This window comes from Harpegnathos saltator, unplaced genomic scaffold, assembly GCF_003227715.2.
Source record: "Harpegnathos saltator strain DR-91 unplaced genomic scaffold, Hsal_v8.6 scaffold810, whole genome shotgun sequence".
Classification (NCBI taxonomy): Eukaryota; Metazoa; Arthropoda; class Insecta; order Hymenoptera; family Formicidae; genus Harpegnathos; species Harpegnathos saltator.
In genome coordinates, this window is record NW_020230661.1 from 755,191 (window position 1) to 765,488 (window position 10,298).

The 10,298-nt window shown below is 38.8% G+C and overlaps 2 protein-coding genes across 5 annotated transcripts in view; both read left to right on the forward strand.

The window, feature by feature from the left end:
• The window catches only part of LOC105191682 (serine-rich adhesin for platelets), a 30,927-nt gene extending 26,518 nt beyond the window's left edge, over nt 1-4,409 (forward strand). For all 3 annotated transcript variants that reach the window (XM_011155240.3, XM_025306906.1, XM_019845316.2), the window contains 3 exons: nt 362-555; nt 2,654-2,837; nt 3,318-4,409. In XM_011155240.3, the coding sequence (XP_011153542.2) occupies nt 362-555; nt 2,654-2,837; nt 3,318-3,599 (660 nt within the window). In that variant the 3' untranslated portion in view covers nt 3,600-4,409. The remainder of the gene's footprint in view (nt 1-361; nt 556-2,653; nt 2,838-3,317) is intronic.
• Nucleotides 4,410-5,162: 753 nt separating this feature from the next.
• Nucleotides 5,163-10,298, forward strand: Alg12 (Alg12 alpha-1,6-mannosyltransferase). Of its 2 annotated transcripts, XM_011155242.3 has the most exons (8): nt 5,163-5,437; nt 5,844-5,976; nt 6,053-6,226; nt 6,345-6,498; nt 6,710-6,854; nt 6,964-7,190; nt 7,287-7,535; nt 7,674-10,298. In XM_011155242.3, the coding sequence occupies exons 1-8, from the start codon at nt 5,312-5,314 to the stop codon at nt 9,709-9,711; spliced, it is 3,246 nt and encodes a 1,081-aa protein (XP_011153544.2). In that variant the 5' UTR covers nt 5,163-5,311; the 3' UTR covers nt 9,712-10,298. The 2 variants fall into 2 exon arrangements, with proteins under 2 accessions (XP_011153544.2, XP_025162692.1); XM_025306907.1 differs by lacking the exon at nt 5,163-5,437 and having other exon boundaries at nt 5,844-5,972.

Sequence of the window (10,298 nt, forward strand, 5' to 3'; positions counted from 1 at the left end):
GTACAACCGCAATCAGTTCGTTCGAAGATATAATTTGTCGAGGCGAAAAAGAAAATCGAGAAAACCCGCGCGCGTTAATTGTAAAACATTCACAAGCCCGTTAGCTTTGTTAGAAAAAAGGAGCATGATGAAAATGGTTGATAACACGCGTCCACGCGCGATACAAGGTACAATTAAACGTCTGACTTAACCTCGCCAGCCTGGAAACTCAGAGCTATGAGGAGACGAATTTTACTCCCGAAAATGCAAGTTTTACGCGTACATTTCATAGAGTCGTATTTCGATTTATATTATTTATTGAGTCAACGGATTAAATCGAATATTATTTATCCGGCGGTTCAATCCGCACGCTTATTTTCAGAAGTACCCAACAACCTCGAGCGCATCGGGCAGACCAACTTCGTCGGTATCGTCGAACTTCAGCAGTGCTGGCACGGCGCATAGTCAAACGTCCAGTACGAAAAGTAGAATGGCCACGAAGACCAAAACGCCGGTTTCCGGTGGATCGCAGGCGAGGGGACCATCCTCAGCGAGGACGGGAAATGTCAACTCCGGGTAAGGAGTTTTTTTCAGCGAAGTGATCGGGTGATCGAGAAAGAAGAGACAAATCGCTGGATAATAGAGTCAATTATCTGCAGAATTAAAATAGAATCAACGTGTAACACGCGCATCGACGTCCCTTCAATTCTTGATTTGAACAAGTCCTAATGAGGTTCTCGAATGCCGTACCCGAAAAGAAAGTATTCTATTTGTAAAATAATTTTTCTCATAGTCTCACATTCTAAGCGAAGCCTTTTACAGAAAAAGAATTCCTCTTTCGATAAAGCGATTAAAGTGTACCATTTATCTAAAATTTATTAAATATTATTCTAACTGTTTTCCTCTTGTTTCAAGAGGATTCCCTCTTATATCAATTAATTTTCTTCTTATATCAAGAGGAATATGTTGATTGGAATGTCGGCTTCTTCTTTTGTTCAGTCATACTCTACCTCCAGACATAAACGAAAAAATAACCATATGCTCATGGATTAGAATGTTTGAAACGCTTTCTAAAAAAGGTATGTGTGTTGCTGTAACATATAACGAAAATAATTTATCCATATTTGGTTAAATACAGTTTGTAAACTATTGCAAGAAGTTGCATAGTATATTCTTTCTTTTAACTATGTTTCATACAATTGGTTATGATGAACATCTTTGTAGCTACGAAATAACAAAACGAATTGAAAATTTATTTGTTATGATCTTATTTCATTCGTGTCTATTTATTATAGAACTGGAGCTAGAAATATGTCTATATATATATATTATTTTTCGCTATTTATTCATTATAATAATTTTTTTTCAAATTAACCAGTAAAAATAAAATACAGTAAGAATAAATAATAATCTCCTTTCTCTTAAAAAGAGATTAAAAAAGATTAAATAATCTGTGTATAAGAGGAAATTTATATATTAAAATCAATAAGATTTGCATTATACATATAACATGTAATCCCTCTAACTTTAAGAATAATGTGTTTATAATATTTTCCTCTTAATCTTAAAGGAATCCTCTCGAGGCCATATACAGGATGTCCCATTTTAATGTCCCATCCCAAATAACTCTTCAGTATTGAAGTTTCAAGGAAAATGATCTGAAGAAAAGTTATAGGGATTTAAGTGAGCTACCTTATGATGACCTTGACTTCGACCTCGACCTCTATTTTCAAGGTCATTTGAAGGCCAACTTGCGTTTTTTAAATGGGAACCCTTATTGTTTATTACGCTGTTTTTTTCTACTAGTCAATCTTAACAACTTTTGTCTAAAATATCTTATTTGTCTAATATTTTTGGAGATATTTGAGGAAAACTTGATAACTTTTTCAATATTTAACTTACGATATCTCGCTAACCATTTGTCGGAAGAAAAAGTGGCGACTAGACTTTCTTGCTTTATTTAGTCTCAAGAATATATTGTTACAATAGCGCCATGACTTTTGTTAACTTACTGATTTTTGGAACTTTCAAAATCATCTAATTAACAAAAATCAGGGCGCTATTGTAACAATATATTCTTGAGACTATATAAAACAAGAAAGTCTAGTCGCCACTTTTTCTTCCGACAAATAGTTAGCGAGATATCGTAAGTTAAATATTGAAAAAGTTATCAAGTTTCCCTCAAATATCTCAAAAAATACTAGACAAATGAAAAAATGTTTTAGACAAAAGTTGTTCAAATTAACTAGTAGAAAAAAAACAGTGTAATAAAAAATAAGGGTTCCCATTTAAAAAACGCAACCTATTTGCAAAATTTGACCTTCCAATGACCTTGAAAATAGAGGTCGAGGTCAAAGTCAAGGTCATCATAAGGTAGCTCACTTAAATCCCTACAACTTTTATTCAGATCATTTTCCTTGAAACTTCAATACTGAAGAGTTATTTGGGGTGGGACATTAAAATGGGACACCCTGTGTAAGAATAAAATCCTCTAAAATCTAAATGATTCCGCTTGTTCTGAAATTATTTTTTTTTGGGGTGTGTTCGAGAACCTCGTTAAGATTCGTGCGCCGGACGCGGGAAATTCTTCCTCAGGAACAACGAGCAAAGCTACGGCGAATCGCAAGCCGCTCCATCCATATCGCTGCTTGGATCAATTAACGATTGATTACAGGGACAACTTGACAACCTGCAACACATGCGGGCGCAGCTTCGCGCAAGATCGAGTGAGCCTGCACGAGCAGATCTGCGCGAAGACGATGAACAAGAAGCGGAAACAATTCGACGCGATGACGTTCCGCGTGCGGGGGACCGAACTCGAGCCCTTCGTGAAGAAAGGCATCGCCAAGAAGCAAGAGGTCAGTATTCCTTCTCCCACTCGTCTCTCTCGATCTCTCCTGCCGCGTGCCTGCGACCCTGCCAGTCGAATTTCTCTCCTGCAGTCTCAGTTCGGTTTGATTCCTCCGAGATTGATCATCTCTTCTAGCCCGTACAACTTACGGATCCCTAGCATAACTTCGTAATTCGATGGCTCCGCGTCAGCGATTTCCTCCAATTCCGGATTTCGTCAGGATCTCTCGATTCCCGCCCGGACCGGCACGGGCGGGGAGAGCGAGGGGCGCGCATGTAAACTCGATTCTTCGGAATTATTTATCGATACGTCGCGTAGCTCAGCTCAGCGTTACAGAGCGAGAAGAAAAAAGGAGGAAATACCGTCGGGAGGAAAAACCCCGCGTGAAATGAATCGTCGCGCTCGATCTCTCGAGGAGAGACTTCCAGGGGGGACTCTGCGTCCCCTGGGAAAACGCTTGCTCACACGTTCTCTCGTGTCGTTTCAGTCGAATACGAAGAAGCCGGGGCTGAAGTCGAACTGGCGACGCAAGCACGAGGAGTTCATCGAGGCGATTCGTTCCGCCAAGATGGTGCAGTCGCACCTGGCGGCAGGTGGGAGCCTGAAGGATTTGCCGCCACCCCCGCCCAGCGACACCAGCGATTACATCCAATGTCCGCACTGTGGAAGGAGATTCAACCAGGCCGCCGCGGAGCGGCATATTCCCAAGTGCGAGCACATGCTGCATAACAAACCGGCGCACGCACGAGCGGCCAGGACGAGACGCTAGCGATTAAATTACAGAGTGCGATCCGGCTCGGCAGAGCCCGTGTTCTCACCTAACTTCTTCTCCTAAACGTCGCTCGCTGATCAATTCAGCGCAGTCGAGCAGGTGCCTTATATTCGAACTTGGAAATTTTCGACCGATGTAAACGTCTCTCACTTTCTCTCTTTCTCCCCTCGTACGAACGGGAGAGCGGTGAGAAGTTGAAGCTCTTCGAAACGTCCGCGATCTGCCGATTTCTTTTCGTCTGTTGAAAATGGATATGAAGAAAAGAATAAGAACTCGTTGTGATCAGCCACCTTGAAAAAATGAATCAGGCACAATTTGAAAATGATATCTTGGAGCGCGTGTCGCTGCGACGATTAATATAGAAACTTCGCGAGCTAAGAAGCCGTAATAAAACAAGCGGGAGCACATCGCATTAATGAATCATATGGAAATTATGTACATTAACAATGACAGCGGCATGCACAGTCGCAGATGCGAGATATATATAGTTCGGCAGCTGCATCGATAGGCAATTCGCAGCGTTTGAAATCAGGTAGTCACGCCGAGATCATGAGTGTCGCTTATTACTCGTAAAACTACTGCCGTTCAACGGCGGCTTTGACTAACTGTTGATCAGATTTTCTACTATCGCGTTGACTTTTCTATGCATTATAATCGAGCGCATTTTTATAACCGCAACAATCATGTACAATACGCAGATGCGAACATGCGCTGATGATGTACGTGAAATTAATGTATCGTACAGCACGAATGGCAATAAAATCGGGATTCTTGTTTCGTAGGAATGAATTCCGTACACGATGCGAATCGCGCCAGATCTTTCTTTATATATATATATATATATATAATATTCCCCTCTTCCCCTCCCATCTTATATATCTTGATTTATATCCGTCGAACCGGATATAAATCTTTTTTCTTAAATCCCATAGAAAAAAGATCTTGATGCGTCTTGATTAGCGATATTTTAAATATTAATTTCGTCCACATGCTTTCTTCGTGCCCCGAATTATATAAAATGAAACATCTTCGCGTAATGTTGCTACACATAATATGTATACTATTATGTAGATACATATTATGTATATGTAACAACACACAGAAGTTGCAGCAACATTGCAGCAATGTTGTAACATTGTTGCAACATTATTACTGCAACGTTACTGCAACTTCTGTGCTATATATGGGAATATATTTCAATAATTCGTGTTAATTTATCCGTCGTTTCTCCCCAGAGTATTGCATATATCGCGTCCAGATGAATAAGTCGTAAATAATCGATAATAAGTTGTAAAGAAAACAAAAAGTAAAAATATACAGCAATTCTCGACATATTCACCAAAAGAGGAGATCGATCTGAGCCCCAAAATCAGTTTAAGCAAACACATTTCATGCGGCAGATCGAAACATGTCTCGTATTCTTCATCGGATAATTTTATGCATTCTTCGGATAACGGCGCCTTCTTATGTTCGAGCTAGATACTTTACTGCGCCAACGTGCGTCGCACATGCGCTGGAAAGTCAGCACCTCATGCACACACACGTATGCACCGACGCACATGAGAGATAGCAGTTTGCCGCAGTATATGTGGTATCCGTTGTGTGGTGGCACGTTCTTCGCAAAGGATCCCCGACTGACCGGGTTATAATGACGAAATCCGAAAATCTCACGAGTAACATACGTCCGATGTAAGCGCGGCTCGACGATTATGGATCAACTGATTATCTTGGTGTCGGCGGTACATATGTTGTATTGTCCGTTCACGAAAGTCGAGGAGAGCTTCAATTTGCAGGCTATGCACGATATTCTTTACCATGGCTTGAATCTTACAGAGGTGATTATGACTGAAACGTTAAAAGACGTCGATCCGCAAGCGCGAGAACCGTATTTAAATCGTTTGACGTTCGTCATCCATCTCGTTCACCTGGCAATGAAGTTACGATCGAGCCGACCACGCGTAAAAAGTGTCTTATATTTAGCACCAGATGCGCATATTTATAAATCTGCAATCAGCTGATCAGCCGCACCGAATCATTTTTACGCGATAGCGGCATGTGTGCCTCGCAAACTTAATGCTTTTTGACTTATATCGTTTCTTTTTTTCTTTTTTTTATTTTAATTACTAATGTCTTTTGCCAAAAAAACTCGCGCGATAAGGCTATAAGATAGGATAATCAAGGAGGAAGAAAATGAGTGCGATCAATGGAATTAATGGAATAACGACATTTTTCCCCGGATAGTACGATCATCATGAATTTCCTGGAGTCGTGCCACGTTCTTTTCTGGGACCTATTATAGTATCCGGTGTTGCTTCACCGCTAGTGGCAACTATTAATTACCTAAGGTTCAACAAATTTTTTGTTCAGTATGTAGGTAAGTTTGGTAATTGTAGAATGTATGACAGTTTTATATTATACTTTTATAAATGATAAGAGATTTGGTGTTTCAGTGAGAGCGACTTTGGGCTTGTTAGTGATAGGTACGTTGAAGTTATACAGACAAGCTTTGCAAAATATCTTTGGCCTGCAGTTTACAAAATGGTTTGTCGCAATAACTGTGACACAGTATCACCTCATGTACTACCTCAGTCGTCCACTGCCAAATATAATGGCCATGCCCCTAGGTAATAAAATAAAAACTACTTTTTTATGAGAGAGAAAAAGAGAGAGAGAGAGAGAGTGCCCAGTACATGTACATTATTGCGATCAAAATATGAAACTAAGGAGACATAATTATTGCAGTATTGTTGGCCTTATATGGATGGTTGAGACAGAGTCATGGGATATTTATCTGGGCATCAGCTGCAGTAATAATAATATTCAGAACTGAACTCGCTATACTGATGGGACTATTTCTTTCATATGATATAGCCTATCGGAAACTTTCAATACCAAGGTATTTATATCATAGAACATTGATTCTTAAATGATCATAAAATTACAAGCAAAAAATATTAAAGTCATCATTTTCTTTCTGCACAAATTTGCAAGTTTCTCTTAATTTTGTATCTCTATTCCAAACAGACAGTTAATTCTTTAGATGTAATGCTCTTTCTCTAGGTTACTCTGTTTATTGCAAAATAATATTTCATAATAATAATTTTTAGAATGCTTAAAATTGCGGTTCCAGCTGGTATATTGTTCTTAGCACTTACTATTGCTACAGATTCAATATTCTGGAGACGTTTAGTATGGCCAGAAGGCGAAGTGTTTTACTTCAACGCTATACTTAATAAGAGCAGCGACTGGGGTGTATCCTTTCCAAATACACAATGAACTTTTGTTTCGTTAAGTGTTTTGAATTCACAACACAAGCACTTATATATATATATATATAGATGAACTTGACATGCAAGTATAGACGTCACCATTTTTGTGGTATTTCTACTCTGCGCTACCAAGGGGCCTAGCACTCTCCTACTTTTTGATCCCCTTGGGAATGATCTGGGATGCTAGAGTACGTTTACTCACTGTCCCAGCTATCACATTCGTGATACTGTTCTCATTCTTACCACATAAAGAATTGAGATTTATCATATATGTGTTCCCATTACTAAATGTTGGCGCCGCTGCCGCCTGCCACAGAATGTGAGTATTTCTCTTTGACTGTACGACAGAGTCTATTCGTATGACAAATCTTTGTAGCTGCACGTAATGCAAAAATTATTTCTCGTTGAATATTAGATGGGAAAACAGAGCAAAAACAACATGGAATGGTTTTTTAGCGCTGATAATCCTGGGTCATCTTGCATTAAACGCTCTATTCTCAATGTTTCTACTTTGTGTGGCCGGCTCGAATTACCCAGGAGGTGCAGCAGTCGCTAAATTGCACAGGCTCGAAAGAAATTCGTTCGAACCGGTGCACGTACATATCGATGTGCTGACTGCACAAACAGGAGTCTCGAGATTTACGCAAACCAACGTTTCTTGGACGTAAGTTATCATCGCTACGATTAATGTTATGTGTGAGAAAATGAGATGGAATGATCAGATATGATCGTTCTCCTAAGGATTATTCAAGTCTCCCTGCATGGTTTACTTTCTTCTGATGGAAAAATAATCGTGTTACAGTTACTCGAAACAAGAAAACTTGACCGTCGACGACCCTGAAATGTTGCGGTTCACTCATCTCTTGATGGAAGCAAAGAGCAAATATTCTCCAAATATAAAGCCCTACCTCAAGACTCACGACATCGTTGACTCCGTCGATGGGTTCTCGCATATAGCGTTAAATTACCACATGTTGCCGCCTATTAGAATTAAGACAAAACCCACTATATTTATTATGAAGAGAAAAACAAATATCAAATATGATCCTGACAAAGCAAAGTCGAAAGAATTTATAGAAGATTTCCTGCAGCAAATAGACGACGCGGAAGAAGGAATAGAATCAAATATATCACGCGAAACAACAACAGAAACGGAGCCAATATTTGACGACATTGTCGAGTCTTTGGAAGAAATTGATGAAGAAAATGTTTCTAATATTGAGCTTGAGCATATTGCGGAAACAAATGATAATACTGAGGAAGAAGCGAGTAGGCAGAATAATTTTGCAGACGATAGTATGGCATCTGCGGAAATTGTTCAAACTATAAGTACAAATGAGTTATTGCCAAATTTAAAAGATAAGACGAGAGAAAAAAACTTGGATTTAGACGAAGATTTCGAAAATATATCTGACACTGACGATGTCACATCTGATGAAAAAGTAAAGCAGAAAACCGAAGATTTTGAAAATATATCTGACACTGACGATGTCAGATCTGATGAAGAAGATCGGATAAAACAGAAAATCGGAGAAGTCAAAGTTATTAAGGGAAAATTTAGGAGCAATCTGAATCCACGCCAAGAAGGCCACGGCATTAAGGAAACGGTCAAAAAGATCATTCAAGAAAGAATGCAAGTCAAGCAAAAAAGAGAAATGAAGGATGAACAAAAGAATACGGAACTTCCGGTAAAATCGATGAAGAAGAAAGAAGTTACAGCAACAGAACTGCCAAGAAAGATAAAAATGTTAAAACAAGAAGTGAGAGACACATTGGTCTTGACTGGAAAACCAACAATAGTGAAAGAGAAAGGAAAGATTGCGAAACGAGTTGTGAAAGATGAAGATGCTGTCGTTAAACAGAAATTTATTAAAGCGAAAAATATCACACAGAAGGTAGACAAAATCCAAGCGATGAAGCTTGATTTGGAACAAATCACAAAGGAGGAAGATGTGACCATAGAACAAGAGAGTGAAATGACGGATATGTCGATGGAAAACATCGCAAAGACACAGGATAAAGTTGACACAAAGTCGCCTATAATTTCAGAAGAAACTATAGAAGAAGACGATAAAAAAGATCTCAAACCGTCGAAACCGATAAACGTGAGAGAGAGCATACGAAACATAATAAACCAATTTAAAGAATTTGAGAAAGATTTTCTATACGATGACATAGATCTGACGACAGAAACATCAGCGTTCGACGCAAGTGAGACAAGTTATATTGAAAATGACGTGACAAAAGAAAGTAGTGATGCTGTTGATCATTCTACAGAAAGCAAGGATCAACTAGCGGTAAAAGATCCTAGAGAAAGCCTCAAAGAAATAATAGATCAGTTCAAATACATTAAACACGAATTAACTTCTGAGGAGGATGACCAGTTCGACGATATCGCGGCTAAGTATATGGAACGACCGATCGCTGAAACGTTACTACAATTCAACGAAGCTTTAAAGAGCTTGATGCAGCGAAGAAGAAAGACACCATTGTCTGAACAGACAACCAACACCAAAGACGATTACATCTCAGGAGACCCGTTGCAAACGAAACATGCAAAAAGGGCAAAGGTTGCCAAAAACGATCACAATAATGAAAGAGCGAAAGTTTTAAGAATCAAGTCGAACGGTAAACCAGAAAGTGTCACAGTAAATACCCTAAAGCACGATTTCAACGTAATCCCTGATGCGAATAAAGACACCAGTACAGCAACAAGTACCGAAGAAGATTTAATAAACCCTCAACGATACAATGATGAAATTTTAAATAACGTAAGTAAAATGGACATCGCGAAGCAAGAAAGTTCACAGAAAAATACGAAATATGGTCGGGGCGAGTAAATATTATTTCTAGTCTGAAACAATTGTGCAATCGTGACATGTAAATAGGTTTTTCTGTGATATCGAAAACGCTGTATTTTTTAATATATGCTCGCGCATTACCAACACGGAAAGCGTAAAATTTATTTGACCTGTATGTCTACATGAGATATCTACAATCGTTTCGAGTGCAGCAATAAATATAGACATGCTTCTATACACATGAACGAGTTCCACAGCAGTATGTAGCTCCATATTGTCTTTCCAAATCGATTTTTGCATTTAGATATCGCTTGGAAAACTTTTTATTATCTATTGCCTGATTATGCTATACGTTTTATCATGCTTGCCAATTGTCTAGTTATAAATTGCTACTTTCTACAAGAATTTTTCTACAAGAATTACCACCATACAACATTTAACGGACAATCAATTGATTTCCATATTGGTATCTGCAGAGCAATCAAGTGCCTTACAAAATCTCTTCCAAAGCTCAAGAAGTTGGTAAATGTAAATATACACGTATGCATAAATATGCATAGCTGTGTGTATGTACAATTATACTATGTATTGATATTTTGCATATAAAATGAAGTTGTTTGATATAA

Coding starts and splice junctions, on each gene's coding strand:
- Alg12 (XM_011155242.3), top strand. CDS start 5,312: ATGGATCAACTGATTATCTTGGTGTCGGCGGTACATATGTTGTATTGT. Junction 5,438..5,843: donor ATGGCTTGAATCTTACAGAG/GTGATTATGACT, acceptor TTCCCCGGATAG/TACGATCATCATGAATTTCC. Junction 6,227..6,344: donor TATAATGGCCATGCCCCTAG/GTAATAAAATAA, acceptor TAATTATTGCAG/TATTGTTGGCCTTATATGGA.